General features: G+C 48.1%; 1 protein-coding gene across 1 annotated transcript; it reads left to right on the forward strand.

The window, feature by feature from the left end:
* The first annotated feature begins 369 nt into the window (after positions 1–369).
* On the forward strand, positions 370–1939 carry BTNL10 (butyrophilin like 10). The gene is given in 2 exon segments (XM_025393324.1): positions 370–676; positions 1620–1939. Coding segments are annotated over 2 exon segments (627 nt in total).
* The last annotated feature ends 16539 nt before the right edge of the window (positions 1940–18478 follow it).

Here is an 18478-nt window from a genome sequence, read left to right on the forward strand (position 1 = left end):
CAGTGCGTAGCTCTGACCTGGCAGGAATGGCAATGATGTGCGATCAAGAGGACTTCCTGCCCATCTGCTTTGTCACCCTGGTCTTCCTGCAGCTACCACTGGCCAGCATCTGTCAAAACTGTGGGACAGACTCTTGTGCAAGTCGAGGCAGGTGCCCTGGCATAGGAGGTGTGTGTCCAGCATGGCAGGAAGCTGAAGCATCTCCCAGCAGCTCGGGCTCAAGAGGTCCCCAAAGCTTCCAAGATGAGGGAGGGGCAGGGGGAAAGTGCCCTGGCCTCCCCACACATGGCTAACCCAGCCCTTTCTGATCTGCCTCTCCCAGAGAAAGCTGACTTTGATGTCATTGGGCCTCATGCCCCTATTCTGGCCATGGCTGGGGGACATGTGGAGTTACAGTGTCAACTGTTCCCCAATATCAGTGCCGAGGACATGGAGCTGAGGTGGTACAGGTGCCAGGCCTCCCTGGCTGTGCACGTGCATGAGAGAGGGATGGACATGGATAGAGAGCAAAAGTCATAGTACAGAGGAAGGACAACCTTCGTGAGTGACCATGTGGCCGGGGGCAAGGCCATGGTGAGGATTCACAGGGTCACAGCCTTTGACAATGAGACATACTGCTGCCACTTCAAGGATGGTGTAAAGTTCGGCAAGGCCATTGTGCAGGTGCAGGTGGCAGGTGAGGCCAGTGGCTAACTGGCTATCAGTCCTACTTCCAGGCATGGCCTCGGGGCCCAGCATGTTCAGGTGGAGGGCTTTTCAGGAGGGTGAGAGTGCACTCTCGCAGCTGCCATGCTGGCCTGCGCTGCTCCCGGGAAGTGCAGCTGTGAAGGCAGGGTCACCTTCCTCATCTTCCTTTCCCTCCTTACACCAGTGTACTGGAAAGGGAAGGGAAGGGAAAGAGAGAGACAGGGAGAATGAGAGAGACACAGAGATGGAGAGATAGAATGAGAGAGAAGCAGGGACAGACAGACAGAGGTGGAAAGATAGATGGAGAGAAAGACAGAGAGAGGTGAAGAAAGAATGACAGAATTATAGAGATGAGGAGAGAGAGATGGAGAGAGAGGGACAAGCAGAGACAGAGAATAAAAGACAGGAGAGACAGAGATGGAGAGAGACAGAGAGAATGAGAAATTGAGAGAAACACAGAGAGAATGAAACAGACAAAGAGACTGAGTCAGTAACAGAAAGAGAGAGAGAGACAGAGAGACAGTAAAAGAGAATGAGAAAGAGAGTAAGCAACAGAAATGGGGAGGAAGAGAGAGACAGAGAAATAATGACAGGAGACAGAGAGACCGAGAGAGAAGAGAGTCTTGAAATACAGGAGGTTTCCCGAGTGACTCAGAACTTGTGCTTTGAAGCAGACAAGCCTAGGTCCCATCTTGTGCCGTGAATTCTACTTCTGCAACACAGGATGCTTATTCAATCTTCCTGGGCCTTTTCCGTTTTGCTTACCCTATTTTGTCTGGGAAATGGGGCAACTCTGTTAAGGATGGCATGTGATACAGGGTAGGCAGTTTGTGAAATTGCCAAAATACATTGGAAATCCTCAAGATTTTGTTTTTCCTTTAAATAGAAGCAGCCATGGCTGCAAAGATTCAAGTCGCTGTCTCTTCCTTCAGGGCTGGGCATGGAGCCCAGAATCCAGGTGATGGAACAGCAGGATGGAGTCAAGGCAGAGTGCACATTAGCAGGCTGGTTCCCCAAGCCCTGGGTGGAATGGCGAGACTTCAGAGGCCAGGCTAGGCCTGCTGTGACCAATCTCTCAGCCTCGGCCACCATGGGTCTCTGGGCTGTGACGTCCAGCTTGATGCTCTGGGACAGGGCTGTGGAGGGTCTCTCTTGCTCCATCTCCAGCCCTCTCCTCCCTGAGAGGAGGAAGGTGGCTGAAAGTCACCTGCCCAGTGAGTCCTCTGTTCAGTTCTGTCCTCACAATCAGTGAGCACAAGATTCCGTGGCCCTGGACACTGGAGACATTAAGAGACAACTGTGGGGCTTGTGGCAAGAGGGAACGGGCAGCAGGTCCCTGTCCTCCCCTGGCTGGGGTGTCCTGGAAGGTGCACTGTTTGGGTGCTGATTACGGAAGAGGAACAGAGATAAGGATGCAGGGACACTGGAGAGAGCCTTGCCTTTGGGGGAACAAGAAATGTACACCCTAATATCAATGGTTTTTAGGGTTTTTAAAAATAGGCTTTATTTTTTAAAGCAGTTTTAGGGTCACAACAAATTTTAGTAGAAAGTCCAGAGAGTTCCCATATTCCCCTAACCCCCTCGCACAACTTCCCCCAGCAAAAAAACCCTGCACCAGAAGGAATGTCCACCATGATTGATGAACCTCCGTTGACAATGCCGTCAGCACCCAGAGTACGCAGTCTCCATGTGGGCTCACTCTTGGCATAGCGTCCCATGGTTCTAGATAAATATATAACACCACATATCTGTCATTATAGTATCATACAAAATAATGTCACTGCCCTTAATCCTCTGTGCTCCGCTCATTCATCCTTCTCCCCTAACTCCTGGCCACCACTGATGTTTTCACTGTCTCCATAGTTTCCAGGCGTTCTGGAATGTCCTGTAGTTGGAATTGTGCCTCTGTAGCCCCTTCACACTGGCTTCCCTCACTTTGTGGTAGGCGTTTAGGTTTCCTCCATGTCTTTTCATACCTTAATAACTTGTTTCTTTTTTGAAACGAATAATGTTCCAGAATCTGGATGGACCACTGTTTATTGATCCATTCACCTACTAAAAAATATCTTGGTTGTTTCCAAATTTACCTTTTCACAAAAACTTTCACTTTTACTTTTCTAAATGATGTCAAACTTACAGAAAATTTGCAAGATTAATAGAGAAGTTGTCTGTGCATCCTTTACTCAGATTCACCACATTTCTACCTCGTTGTGAAATTTCTTTTTATCACTTCTCTCTTTATCTACAAATAGATATCTAATATCTACTTCCTATGCATATATCTATACCCAACTGTCTTACTCCATTTGTGTGCCTATAACAAAATACCACAGACCAGGTGGCTTAGAAACAAGAGATAGTTATTGACCGCAGTTTTGTAAGCTGGGAAGTTCAAGATAAAGGCGTGGCAGATTTGGTGTCTGGGGAGGGTGCTTCCTGGTTCATAGACAGCGCCTTCTCACTGTGTCCTCACATGGTGGAAAAGGTACTGGAGCTCTATAGGCTCTCCCCTTTATAAAGGCACCATTCCCATCATATCCATTATGGGGGCTCTACCCTCATGACCTCATCACCTCGCAAAGGCCTCACCTCCTAACATCATCACCGTAGGGTTTGGGATTTCAACTTGGGAACTTTGGGGGACACAGACATTCAGTTCATAGCACCACGTGTGCAAATACATACTATTTTGGAAACTATTTCACAGTAATTTGCAAATATCATGTCCCTGGACTCGTGAACCCTTTAGCGAATTTGACCTCAGAACACAGACACTCTCTCACCCCAATATTCCTGGCTTCTGGGAATCTTCTCTAGCTACCTGCTCCAGAAGCTCCCAGTTCATGGCATGGAAAGCGGCTCTGCCTCTGTTCCTTGTTGCAGTGGGACTCGTAATAGCTGGAGGCATCCGCATCTTCTGGAAATGTCAAAGGGAAAAGAACAAAGCATTGCTGGAAGAAGAGAGGGAGCGAAGAGAAAAGGAGCAGAGGCGACCCACCAGCAGCAACGAGGTTGAGCCATGAGAGGTGAGCAGGGAGCCCCGACAAGGCACATCCTGCCCACCCTCCAAACCCAGGACCCTAACACGAAGCCCTGAGCCGAGGCTTCATCCATGTGTCCTCAAACACAGTAGGAATGGGATGGCCGATGAGGATCCTCACTCTGGAATTGCCTGATTATGATCTAGCCAGTGAGACCATCTGTCTCCTAGCAATCCCTTGGTTAGTCTTCACTGGCTGATTTTGGGCAGGCTGGTTGGACTCTCTCTTGAAAACGGACAGATCTGAGGTTGAACCCCAAGTCTGATGGGTGTGGGCTGAGGGACCTGGTGTAAGCCCTGAGCCACTCTGTCTGCTGGGAGTGCTGATACCATCCTGAAAGAGTGCTGCAGTGACCAACAAAGTAGCATTTAGAGCAGGGGCTGCATAGGGGAGGGTTTGCAGTTGCAATCATTGTGATTATTCTCAATATTGACTGTGCCCATCATTCATTCACTTCACTCACTTCCTCCTCTGTCATTTCAGGAGTTGAGGACTTGTCCCTAGACTTCAGAGCCCTATTTGCAGCTGGTTGTAAAGACTGCATTATGATAGAGTCGTTTGTGGTGGCTTGCAGCTGTCATCTAGCATTTTGGGAGGCTGAGGTGGGAAAATTGCTTGAGGCCACGAGTTTGAGGACAGCCTGGGCAATATAGCAAGACCCCATCTCTACAAAAAAAGGAAAAAAAAAAAAAAAGAAATTAGCCAGGCATGGTGGTGTGTGCCTGTTGTCCCAGCTACTCAGGAGGCTGAGGTGGGAAAATCGCTTGAGCCCAGGAGTTTAAGGCTACAGTGAGCCGTGATTGTGCTACTGCACTCCAGCCTGGGTGACAGAGCCAGATCCTGTCAGACAGACAAGAAAAGAAAGAAGGAAGAAAGGAAGGAAAGAAGGAAGGAAGGAAGGAAGGAAGGAAGGAAGGAAGGAAGGAAGGAAGGAAGGAAGGAAGGAAGGAAGGAAAGAAGGAAGGAAGGAAGGAAGGAAGGAAGGAGAAAAGAAGGAAGGAAGGAAGAAAAGAAGGAAGGAAGGAAAAAGAAAGAGAAAGAAAAAAGAAAGAAAAGTCAAGGTGCAGCAGTTCATGCCTGTGATCCCAGTACTTTGGGAGGCCGAGGTGGGCAGATCATTTGAGGTCAAGAGTTCGAGACCAGCCTGGCCAAAATGGCGAAACCCCATCTTTACTAAAAATACAAAAATTAGCCGAACATGTTGGTGGGCACCTGTAATCCCAGCTACTCAGGAGGCTGAGGCAGGAGAAATGCTTGAACCCAGGAGGCGGAAGTTGCAGTGACATGGTGCCATTGCACTCCAGCACTGTGTGCATACATGTGTGCACGTGCAAACGTGTGTGCATCTGTGTGATGGGTACACACACGTACATGTGTTCATGTAGGCACACATATGTACATGTATGTCTGTTTCTGTGCATGTGCATGATTGTGAGCATATGCTGCATGTGTGCAGGTGTGTTTGCATGTGAATGAGTGTGACTGTGTATGCATATGTGAGTGTGTGCATGACTGTACAGGTAAGCACATGCATGCATGTGCAAGTAAACACATGCATGCATGTGTGTTTCTGTGTGTTCATTTATGTTTGGTGTGTTCACGAGTGTGCATATCCATGTACAGGGCACGTTTGTGTATGCAAGAGTGCAATGTACCAAGAGTATGTGCACATGTGTATTCGTTTACATATGATTTGCATATGTATACATATTAGTGTATGCATTCATGTGTGTAAAGACATGTGCAAGTGTTCATGAGTGTGTGTGCAAATGTGTACATGTAAGTGTGTACATGTGTGTGTGCATATGTGCTCCTGTGACCATGCATGTACATGTGTGTGTGTTCCCATCTATTCCAGAGAGCAGAAATGCTGGTGACAGGCAGCCACAGCCTTGTAAAAGTCAAGTTTTAGCTGCCACAAGAAACGCTGAGTTCCTTCTTTTTTTTTTTTTTTTTTTTTTTTTTTGAGATTTGGCTCTGTCGCCCAGGCTGGAGTACAGTGGCATGATCTTGGCTCACTGCCACCTCCGCCTCCTGGGTTCAAGCAATTATCCTGCCTCAGCCTCCCGAGTAGCTGGGATTACAGATGCCTGCCACCACGCCTGGCTACTTTTTGTATTTTTAATAGGTATGGGGTTTCACCATGTTGGCCAGGCTGGTCTGGAACACCTAACCTCAGGTAATCCACCCGCCTCGGCCTCCCAAAGTGCTGAGATTACAGGTATGAGATTACAGGTGTGGCACACAGCCTGTGCTCCTTCTTTATTATTTTCTGAAACCCTGGGAGAGCCAGGCATGGAGAACTTATGGCAACAACCATCCTGCATGTGGGAGATGCTGAGGGAGTCTGCTTTCCTAAGATGGGGAGCTCTGGGGATGCTGTTACCCCAGATAGCAGGGAAATCTGACTTTTCACCTCAGGACATGATCTCATGAAATACAGAGAAGAGGCCAGGCGTGGTGGCTCATGCCTGTAATCCTAACACTTTGGGAGGCCAAGTGGGGGCAGATCACTTGAGGTCAGGGGTTCGAAACCAGCCTGGTGAATATAGTGAAATGCCATCTCTACTAAAAATATGAAAAAAAAAAAAAAGAAAAGCTGGGCATGGTGGCAGGCACCTGTAATCCCAGCTACTCAGGAGGCTAAGGCAGGGGAATTGCTTGAACCTGGAAGGCAGAGGTTGCAGTGAGCCGAGATCTTACCACTGCACTGCAGCCTGGGCAACAGAGCAAGACTCCATCTCAAAAAAAAAAAAAAAAAAGTACAGAGAAGAGTCACTGTGGAAAGGGAGAGGCAAGGACCAGTAAAGGCAAAACTGGCTGGGCTGGAGATGGGACCAGTGGGAGGACTTGGGAGGGACAGTTAGCAAAATGTGAATAAGCTCTGCAGATTATGAAATAGATATTTTATAAAGCTATGTCAATGTCCATTTTCTGGTTTTGATCATTTTACTATGGCTATGCAAGATGTTATCATATGCCATATTCTTTATGCTTTTTGTCACTGTAAATCTGGAATAATTTTAATGTGAATAAGAAATTTCCTTAAATGATGACAGCATTTCGGGTGGAGGGAAACATGAAGAGCTGGACTAATTCTTCAGTGGGGAAGAGGCAGCTGGGGGGCTGGTGTATAGACATGAGGGAGAAGCGACAGCAACAGTTCTATCCCACAGCTCAGGCTCAAGGAACAGAGAACTGGGTGGGGAGGAGAAGAAAGGCGGGAAGTAGCAATGGGGATGTTTGGAGAGAAATAAAGAAATAAAAGCAAAGGGGAGAAGGGCTTCCTTGCAAGAAGGAGGTAAAGAGGCATTTAGTGGGGAAGCTGGGGTTTTAATAACGGAGACAGTGAATGCTCTCAAGTCCATGGGGATGAGAGTTCAGGAAATGATGTATGCCTGGGACGTGGGATCGGAGACCAAGCCCACAGCAGCACACAGAACTTCTGAAGGAGCAGGGTGAGTCACCTAGTGCTGGTTTCAGGTGTCAGAAATGTGGTACCTGGAACAGCCGGGTGCCCGGGCTGGCCCTCACTGCCTCTAGTTTAAGGAGCTGGAGTGTAGACGGACCTCGACCCCCAGGTCATGCACCAAAGGGTGGGCACTCTGAGACAGCAGGCAAGAGGAGCCCCATGGACGGAGGGTCTGAAGAGGAAGGGTGGCCCTTAAGGAAGTGGGACAAGGACTGGGGAAAGGAGAGAAAAGTGCTTCTTGCAGAGGTGGGCTGATTGGGAAGACCTTTGTCTCAGCATCCAGGGCTGCTGGGATCCCTCCTGGGGCTTTCCAGATGCACTGGCTGGTGATCAGTGAACTTGCTGTGTCTCCATGTCCTCCCTTCAGCTCAGTTTCTCTCGGTCTCGGTCTCTCTCTGTCTCTCTGACTTTGTCTCTGTCTTTGTCTCTATATCTCTCTGTTTTTCTCTATGTCTGTCTCTCTCTTTCTGTCCCTGTCTCTCCCTATCTCTGTCTCTCTGTATGTCTCTCTCATTGTGTCTCTCTCTGTCTCCATCTTGCTCTCACACACACCCTGCCCACCAGCACAAGCTTATGAAAGCCGCAGGGTACACATCCTGGGAGGTGACCCAGGCTGCCCACACACTGGCCACACTCTCGCCTCCCTGGAGCCTTCTGCCAGGCTCCCACTCCCAACCCCAGGCTGCATGTGTCCTGATCTCTTAGGGACAGGCTATTTGGACAGCTCCTGGCACAAGACACAGAGACAGTGAAGTGATTCCCAGAGATGGCGGGGGATGCCCCAGTGTGTGAGACAAGCCTCGGGGTTCCCCATCTGCAAGGAAGGCACCCCAAGCCCCAAACACATGATCCTCTCCTTTCCACAGTGAGCCTGAAGCTGGACCTGGACACCACGAGCCCCAAGCTCAGCCTGTCTGAGGATGGGAGAAGCGTGTGGCAGCTGCTGTTCTCGTGGGACCTGCCCCCCAGCCCTGGGTGGTTCTAGCAGGAGCCCTGCGTCCTGGGCCAGGAGCGCTTCTTGACTGGGAGGTATCACTGGGAGGTGGAGGTGGGCAACAGGAAGGCCTGGATGCTGGGTGTGTGTGTAGAAGGCTTGGATCGAAAAGGCAGGATTCCCAAGGCCCCACAGCATGGAGTCTGGGCACTGGAGCTGTACCAGAAGCGCTGCCAGGCCCTGTCCTACCCCAGGACGCACCTCCAGCTCACCCAGCCCCTCCAGTGGGTGGCCATCACCCTGGACTGCAATGCCAGCAGGGTCTCCTTCCACAGGGGGACTGATGGCTCCCTGCTCTACACATTCTCTGGACTCTCCCCTGGGCCCCTGTGGCCATTCCTCTGCCTCTGGACCCATGACCCCTGTCCCCTGACTATCTGCCCAGTGGCCGGAGAGACCCAGGAAGGTACCGCCACCCCTGGAGGCCTCCAGCTTTCCCCAGGAAACTCCAGTGGGAGAGACAGCAGCATCCTTCTCGATAGACAAGAATGCTCTCCAGGCAAGGTTCACATTCTCACCCAGCCCTGTCCAGCTCCAGGAGGAACATCTAGCCCCTGAATCCCAACAGGACTGTGTCTAAGGATGTAGCTCGGGGCCGTGATCCCCCATCCAAGCTCCATGCTTCTCCTGTAAAATGATGACAATATGGTAAGCACTGAATTGTGCCCCTTTCATAAGTTGAAGTCCTAATCCCCAGGACCTCAGAATGTGGCTGTGTTTGGAGATAATGCCTTTAAAGAGGGATGTTAGGTCAAATGAGGTCACTATGTGGGTCCTAATCCCATAGGATGGGTGTCTTCCTAAGAAAGGAGATGAAGACACAGGCACAGGGGGATGGCCCTGAGAGGTTCCAGGGAGAAGCCCAGGAGAGAGGCTCAGGAGGAACCAGCCCTGCCAACCGACACCTTGGCCTCAGCCACCAGCCTCCAGGACTAGGAGACAATCAATATCTGCCTTTAAGCCACGGCCTGCAGTCCCCTGTTATGGAGGCCCAGGCAGATTAATAATAAACAACAGTCAGTATACCCCTGGGCTCCTCTGTGACAGGTAGAACTCAGGGGCACGTGCAGAACCAGCAGCCCAGTGCCTGACATGTACTGCTCCATAAACAGCAGTCCTCCACCTGCTCCTCTTCCTGTTCCTCCTCCTCCTCCTTTCTCTTCCCTCTGCTCCCCTTCCTCTTTCTCTCCCTCCTCCTTCTTCCTCCTCCCCCTCCACCCTCCTCCTCCCTCTCTTCCTCTTCCTCCTTCCTCCTCCTTCATCCTTCTCCCTTTCCTCCTCCTCCTCCTCCCTCCATCTACCTCCTCCTCCCCAACTTCCTTTCCCTCCCCTTCCTCTTCTTCTTCCACCCCTCCCACTTCCTCATCCCCTTGACAATCCTCCCAGACATCTGGTCTACCTGGGATCTCCCTCTTCCTCCCTCACCATGATGGGTTATCATAGGGCCATGCAAAGGCCCAGCCAAAGATCCCAGGCCTCCTCGACTTGCCTTGGCATCAGTCAGGATCAAGTCTGAGCAGAAGTCACACTAGCAGTTAGAGAATGGGACAGAAGGAAGCGTTCTCCAGACATCAGAGAACCGAGATGACAAGGACACTGTACATTGTGGTGCTAGCACTCAGCTCCTGAAGCAGCAACCACCCAATGGCTGGGGCAGCAGGCAGCTCAGGAGAGGAGCCCTCGGAGGCAAGGGGGCCCCAGTGTGGCTGGGAAAATGCAATCTGGACACATGCCATGAGGCTGGACAACCCTGAGCAGGACAAGGATGGACTGATCCCGACCTTAACTCATCCTCTGGCTGCCCACTGCAGGGTCAAATAGGGAGCCACTGATGGCAGCCTTGCAGGCCCTGTCTCCACCCAGATGGGGAGCACATGGGAGCTCCCGGAGGCTGCCGCAGCAAAGTACAGCACACTTCGGGGGTTTAAAACAATGTGAATTTCCTGTGGTCCCAGCTACTCTGGAGGCTAGGGCAGGAGGATGGTTTGTGCCCAGGAGTTTGAGGCTGCAGTGATCTATGATCATGCCACCACACTCCAGCCTGGTCAACACAGCAACTCTGTCTCTAATTTAAAAAACAAAACAAAGACGACTACAAGAATATATTCTCTCCCAATTCTGGGGACCTGGTCTGAAATCAAAATGTGACAGGGTTGGTTTCTTCCTGGACCCTCTGAGGAAGGCTCTGTCCCAGCTCCTGGGGGCTGCTGGCCACCTTGGCTTGTAGAAGCACCACTCCAATCCCTGTCTCTGTCATGTGCAGCTGTCTTCTCTCCATGTGTCTGTGTCTCAGATCTCCCTACCTTTTTCCCATGAGGACATGTAGTCATTGACCTTAGGGCTCACCCTAAGCCAGATGATCTCATCCTGAGATCCATATTTTAATTATACCTGCAGAGACACTTTTTCCAAATATGGTCCCCATCACAGATACCAGGCACTATGACTTGGACGTACCTTTTCAGAGGCCCCATTCAACCCACTGCAGTGGGTGTGGCACTGAGCTATGAGGGCTCAATGACCCGCATGCCTCCCAGAAAAGAATTGAGTCCACAAGGACCCTGTGGTGATCTGTCAACGTTTGGGAGAGACAAGTGCCTCATACAAAGTTGAAGTCCATTTTATAAAAGTACTCTGGATTCCCAGTGTTCTGAAAGTTCACCGTCAGAAACACTAACGTGGTTAGTGGGTTGGCCAGAAATCGCCATGTAAGAAGGTGGCCTAAGAGCTGGGCTCTGGAGAAAGAGTAGGATTTGTGTGGATGGAAATAGGATAGGATAGAAAGCCTTTGTCCTCCCTCATCTCCCTCACTGGCAACTCCAAATCATCACTAAGCTCTTCAGATAGCTTCCTTCAACCTTAGGCTGACATGTTTGTAAAAAAAAAAAAAAGTTTATTTCTCTTTCTTATTTATTAAGGTAATATTTACATATAATGAGGTGTGCCCATTTTAAGTGTGCAGTTTGATGAGTTTGGATCCTTGTATATAATCATAACACCACCTGCAAGAGATTAGCACTTCCTCCCTAAAAGTTCCCTCCAATCTGTTAGTATCAGATCCACTCTCCCCAGCCCCTGTCCCAAGCAATCACTGATCTGCCCTCTACAGTTTTTGGTTCTGTTTCATTTCTATTCATTCTTGGTCTTTCTTTGGGATAACAAGTCCATTGAAATCCAGTAGCCTTCCTGGCATAGCTGGGCCCATAACCATCGTCTTACTCCTGGTTCTTTCTTGGATGTGTCTGCATTATATATCATCCCTCTTTGCCTGTTATATGGAATTTCAAATAAATGAAATCATACAGTGCGTTTTCCTGTGTGTTTGACTTCTGTCGCTTGGCATGGCACATTTGAGGTTCATCCACATCACTGCCTGTAATCATAATTTGTTGCATTTTGCTGTTCAGTAGTATTTCGTGTGCAATGTATTTACTCACCAACTCCTGGACACCTGGGATGCTTGCGGTTCTTGGCTGTCATGAGTGATGCTGCTGCAGTGGCCCAGAAATGATACCCCAAAAGGAAGACCTCAGAAGCAACAGTTTCTCCCTCACCTTCTCCTGCCCTCCTGTCTCCCATTCTCCCCTGAGGCTGGCCATAGAAACCAAAATCCCTCTTCCCTAAGTTGAGTCATAGAAACTAGAAACCCCTGTCCCCAAAGCCAGCCACAAAGCCTGAAAATATGACTTTAAATTTCTCCCCACCTCTCTGTGTAAAAACTGGCCACCAAGAAATTATCTGGCCAGGCATGGTGGCTCACACCTATAATCCTAACTCTTTGGAAGGCCAAGGTGGGAAGATCACTTGAGCCCAGGAATTCGAGACCAGCCTGGGCAGTATAGCAAGACCCTGTCTCTACAAAAAAAAAATGAAAAATAAAAAAAAGAAAGCCTCTGACCTACCTTTTTTTCACTGTAGGTTCCCATTCCAGCGAGGGTCCTGCCCCATGCCCAGAAGGAAAGGGCACTGCTCAGAAGACCAAGAGGAATCTAAACAGACAGCCTAGCAGGGTGTCTCCACTCAAGCTGTTCTCACTAGATCCAAACTTATTTGCCCAATCCTATTTTCGCACAGCTGTCCATACTTTGTGGAACCTAAGCATTACAACAGACAGTTGTCTGGGTGCGGTGGCTCACACCTGTCATCCCAACACTTTGGGAGGCCAAGGCAGGTGGATCACCTGAGGTTGGAAGTTCAACACCAGCCTGGGCAACATGGTGAAGCCCCGTCTCTAGTAAAAATATGAAAATTAGCTGGGCGTGGTGGGGGGGTGCCTCTAATCCCAGCTACTCAGGAGGCTGAGGCAGGAGAATCGCTTGAACCTGGGAGGCAAAGATTGCAGTGAGCCAAGATTGTGCCACTGCACTCCAACCTGGGCAACTAGAGCAAGACTCTGTCTCAAAACGAAAACAAAAACAAAAAAAAACAACAAGCAGCTTCCTCTGGATCTTTGGGTCTTCATTCTGAAGGCTCCCCTGTCTACATGTTCAGTAAATGTATCTACCTTTCCTTCTCTCTGTCTTTTGCAAGCTGATTTTTCAGCAAATTCAGAGAGCCCAAGGGAAAGCTCTCCCTTGCCCCCCACCCTGCTGTGAACATTCACCAACATATTTGTGTGTATATTTACGCTTTCCTTTCTCTTTGATGAATACCTATGGGCAAGTACATGTTTAACTTGATAAGAAACAGCCACTCAGTTTTCCAGAGGGGCTGAACTGTTGTGCAATTTCACCAGCAGATATTGCACCACATCCTCACCCACACTGGATGTCACCACGATGGCACTGGTGTCTTCTTTAATTTCAGCCATTATAGTGTGTGTCTGTGTGTGCACATGCACACATGTATTGGTATTGTATTTTGGTTTCACTTTGCATTTCTCTGGTGACAAGTGAGAGTATTCATGTGCTTATTAGCCATTCGCATATCTTCTTTATAGGACTGGAGTATCTGTTCCAGTCCTTTGCCTATTTTTTTGTTTTTTGTGTTTTGGTTTTTGTTTTTTTCCTAGAGACAGAGTCTCACTCTGTTGCCCGGGCTGGAGCACAGTGGCAGGATCACAGCTCACTGCATCCTCAACCTCCTGGGTTCAAGTGATCCTCCCACCTCAGCCCACCCACAAGAAGCTGGCACTACAGGCACCACTCCTGGCTATTATTTTTTTAGAGATGGGGTCTTGCTATATTGCCCAAGCTGGTCTTAAACTGGGCTCAGGCAATCCTCCCACCTCAGCCTCCCGAGTAGGTAGGACCACAGGTGTGTCTAACTCTGCCCATTTTTAAAACAGGATTGTCTGGTGAGTTGAAGGCAAAAAATGAAAATGATTTTACAAAATAAAAAATAAAAAGGGTTGTCTGTTTTATGACTGAATTCTAAGAGTTCCTTATATACTCTGATACAAGCCCTTTACTGAGCATGTATTTTGCACATGTTACCCAGGAAGTGGCTTGCATTTTTATTTTCTTAACTATATCGCTACAAAGGAGAGGTTGTGGCAAGGGGATGAGGAGATGTTCCTCAACGAGCACGGTGCTTGAATTCTAAGATGGGTGGTTCTGGAGACCTGATGCCAACATGGAGACTCTAGTTAATGATAATACATTGTGTATTTAAGATTTGCTTAGTGGGTAGATCTTAGGTATTCTCACCGCAGAAAAGGGTAACTATGTGAGCTGATGGACATGTGAATTAGCTTGATTGTGGCAATCACTGCACGAGGTATACGTATATCAAAACATGTTGTACACCTTAAATATATATAATTATTCTTTGCCAATTATGCCTCAATAAAGCTGGGGGAAAATTAAATTGTTCAGTTACCAAAAGAAGAGCAAACATCTTTTTTTTTTCATTGTTTTCTATTATAATACCTGCTTTTGATGTCCTGTTTTAAAAATGGTCCCTGAATTCAATGTCTAGATATTTTCTCCTGTGCTTTCTTCTAGAAGTGCAATCATTTTAGGTCTTACACCTGAAATGGTGTAAGATTTAGGCCTGAGATTCATTTTGAGTTGATTTTTGTGTACAGTGTGAGGTAAAGCTTGAGATTTGCTTTTGAAGCATAGCTATCCAGTTCTTCCAGTTCCATTTGTTTTTACCATTGCAATAGGAGGTGACATTTTTAATTAAACTTTTACTTTGAGATAGTGATGGATCCACTTGCGGTCGCACCTTAGGGAGGCCCACAGTCACCTGTTCACACTGCTCAGCCTGGGTTTTGAACAGGATCATGCAAAACAAACAGACACAAACTGCCAAAATGGTCTTGTCTCCCAGAGTCCCTCACAACTCACAAAATAATATGTTTATATTATTTTTTGTTTGTTTGTTTAAACCATTTTATTCATCTATGGCTAACATACCAAAGGCTGCAAATACTTCATATAGACCACCTGGTGAGTTTAGGTATCACCTGTGAAAGTGTTGTGACCATCAAGGCCATCATATCCATCTCCTCCAAAACTGTTCCCCCACCCTTGTTAGTACTATTGTGAAATTTGTTTGTTTTCTGTTTCTTTCTTTCTTATTTTTTTTCTTTTTTTTTTTGTAAGGACACACCATAAGACCAACACTATTAGGAACTTTAGATCTACAATATAGCCTGGTAAGCCACAGCAGCCACAGCAGTGACTGTGGGGTATATCTGCAAGACACATGCACCCTGCATAACTGCACCTTTGTACCCCAGACCATCACCTCCCCATTCCCTCCTCCCTCCAGCCCCGCTGGCCACCAGCCTTCTCCTCTCTGCTTCTAGGAGTTTCACTATTGTGCATTGCTTCCATGAGCAGAATCCTGTTGGATTTGTCCTTCCATGCCTGGCTTATTTCACTCAGCAGAATGTCCTCCAGGTTCATCCTTGTTGTCACAATGGAAGGATTTGTTTTCTTCTAAGGCTAAAAACAACTCATTTGCAACTAGCAATAATCGCCTGTTTTAAAAATGGGCAAGAACCCTGAACAGACATTTCTCCCAAGAAGATGTATGAAGGCTGTGATGGTTAATTTTGAGTGTCAACTTGAATGGATTGAAGGATGCAAAGTTTTGTTCCTGGATGTGTCTGTGTTGCCAAAGGAGATAAACATTTGAGTCAGTGGACTGGGAGAGGCAGAAGCACCCTCAATCTGGATGGGCACCATCTAATTAGCGGCCAGCATGGCTAGAATAAAGCAGGCAGAAGAAGTTGGAATGAGCAGACTTGCTGAGTCTTGGGCCTTCATCTTTCTCCTGTGCTGGATGCTTCCTGCCCTCAAACATAAGACTCCAGGTTCTTCAGCTTTTGGACTCTTGGACCTACCAAAGTCTAACCTACCAGAGACCAACCAGTGGTTGGAGCTCTTGAGCCCACTGTCAGCTTCCCTACTTTTGAGGTTTTGGGATTCAGACTGGCTTCCTTGCTCCTCAGCTTGCAGATGGCCTATTGTGGGACTTCACCTTGTGATTGTGTGAGTCAATACTCTTTAATAAAATCCCCTTCAGGCCGGGCACAGTGGCTCAAGCTTGTAATCCCAGCACTTTAGGAGGCCAAGGCAGGTGCATCAACTGAGGTCAGGAGTACGAGACCAGCCTGGCCAACATGGCGAAACCCTGTCTCTACTAAAAATACAAAAATTAGCTGGACATGGTGGCAGGCACTTGTAATCCCAACTACCCAGGAGGCTGAGGCAGGAGAATTGCTTGAACGCAGGAGGTGGAGGTTGCAGTTAGCCGAGATCGTGCTATTGCACTCCAGCCTGGGCAACAGAGTGAGACTCCATCCCAAAAAATAAATAAATAGGCCGGGTGCGGTGGCTCAAGCCTGTAATCCCAGCACTTTGGGAGGCCGACACGGGCGGATCACGAGGTCAGGAGATCAAGACCATCCTGGCTAACATGGTGAAACACCGTCTCTACTAAAAAATACAAAAAACTAGCCAGGCGAGGCAGCGGGCGCCTGTAGTCCCAGCTACTCGGGAGGCTGAGGCAGGAGAATGGCGTAAACCCGGGAGGCGGAGCTGAGATCCGGCCACTGCACTCCAGCCTGGGCAACAGAGCGAGACTCCGTCTCAAAAAATAATAATAATAAATAAATAAATAAATAAATAAATAACTCCCCTTCATATATACATCTGTCCTATTAGTCCTATTAGAGAACCCTGACTAATACAGAGGGCCAGCAGCCATATGAAAAGGTGCTGAACACCATGGATATCAGGGAAATGCAAGTCAAAACCACAATGAGATGTCACCTCACCCCTGTTAAGATGGCTTTTATCAAAAAGACAAAAGGTGTAGGCAAGGGTGTGGAAAAAAGGAAATTTCGCACACTGTTGGTGGGAGTGTAAATTAGTACAGCCACTATGGAGAACAGTGTGGAGGTTTCATGAAAAACTAAAAACAGAGCTACCATATGATCCAGCAATCCCACTGCTGGGTGTATATCTAGAGGAATTGAAGTCGGGATCTCAAAGAGACACGTGCATGCCCATGTTCACTGAAGAGCTACTCACAACAGCCAAGATATGGAATCAACCTAAGTTCCCATTAACGGATAACTAGAGAAAGAAAATGTGGTCTATTTACCAAGTTCCGTCCTCCACTTTATCCACTCTGCCTAGCACAGGGCCAAAGATGGATGCTGAAGACCTCGGTCATTGCTGAACTCAAGGAAGTAAATGGCTGTCCCCTGAACCAGCTACAATTGTTCCTCTTTTATCAACAGGACACACCTGTGGGGGACCCCCATGCCAATTGTAAGTAACCTCAGTCCCAGGGACAGCATGGAGGAGGCAACAGCCTAGAGAGGGTTCTCCAGGTGCCTGGACCGGACCCTCAACCAGGCTCCTGATGGGGTGGGGAGCCCTGAAGGGCATGCTCAAATCCACCATAGGCTGCCTTCCCCAAGCCCATGCCCTCCTGCCCGTCTCCTAACCCAGGGTGAGGTTCAGCCAGTCTCTCCTGGGCTATTTTCAACTTTTATTTTAGTTTCAGGGGTACATGTGCAGTTTTGTTACATGAATAAATTGTATGTTGTGGGGGTTTGGTGTACACATTATTTCATGACCTGTCTAATGAGCATTGTATCCAATAAGTAGTTTTTTGATCCTCACCCTCCCATTCAGGTAGGCCCCAGTGTCTGTTGCTCCCTTCTTTGTGTCCATGTGTGCTCAAAGTTTAGCTCCCACTTATAAGTGAGAACATGCTGTATTTGGTTTTTTGTTCTTGCATTAGTTTGCTGAGGTTAATGACCTCCAGCTCTACCTGTGTTGCTGCAAAGGACATGATCTTATTCTTCTTTATGGCTGCACAGTATTCCATGGTGTATATGTACCACATTTTCTTTATCCAGTGTACCATTAGTGGGCACTTAGGTTGAGTCCATGTCTTTGCTGTTCTGAATACTGCTGCAATGAACATACACATGCATGTGTCTTTATGGTAGAACAATTTCTATTCCTTTGGACATATACTCAGTAGTGGGATTGCTGGGTTAAATGGTAGTTCTGTTTTAAGTTCTTTGAGAAATTGTCAAGCTGCTTTCACAGTGGTTGAACTAATTTACATTCCCACTAGCAGTATATAAGCATTTTCTTTTCACTGAAACCTTGCCAGCATCTATTACTTTTTAATAATCAGAATTTTTAATAATCATTCTGTCCTGTTTTGACTCTCATTTCCACACCATGAGGAGGAGAGGGCCACTAACCCTCTGGCCTCTGGGAACCATCCATGTGAGGACACGGGCAGCTGCTGCTGTGGTCACTATGGTATCTCCATCACCTGATTGGCACCTCCACTGATGTCTACTCCCAGCCCCCAGTCCCTGTCCCTATCAGCAAGACTTCCTGCAAGTTACTCAACAGGTCTACACGTGGGTTTCTTTGCCACATGGTAGCTGTTAGGGGCTGAATTGTGACCCCCTTCTTCATATACTGTAGCAAAAACCCCCAGCACTTCAGGAATGGGACTGTACATGGAGGTACACTCCCTATACAGTCAGGGTTCTTCAGAGAAACAGACCCAATAGGATATCTGTATAGTTCCTGTGTAAGTGGATATTTTGCATGAGACTTGGCTCACACAGTTATGGAGGCAAAGAACTACCACCACCTATGTCTGCAAGTTGGAGAGCCCAGGAAGTTGGGGTCCATTCAGTCTGTGCCCAAAGACCTGAGACACAGGGGGGTCTACAGTGTAAGAGTTCAAGCCATGATGGCAGCCTGAGAAGCAAGTGGGGAGTGCTGGGGCAAGTCTTAGAATCCAAGGGCTGGAGAACCAGGAGCTGCCATGTCAGAGAGGAGAAAA

Source organism: Theropithecus gelada, chromosome 1 (assembly GCF_003255815.1).
Source record: "Theropithecus gelada isolate Dixy chromosome 1, Tgel_1.0, whole genome shotgun sequence".
NCBI lineage: Eukaryota > Metazoa > Chordata > Mammalia > Primates > Cercopithecidae > Theropithecus > Theropithecus gelada.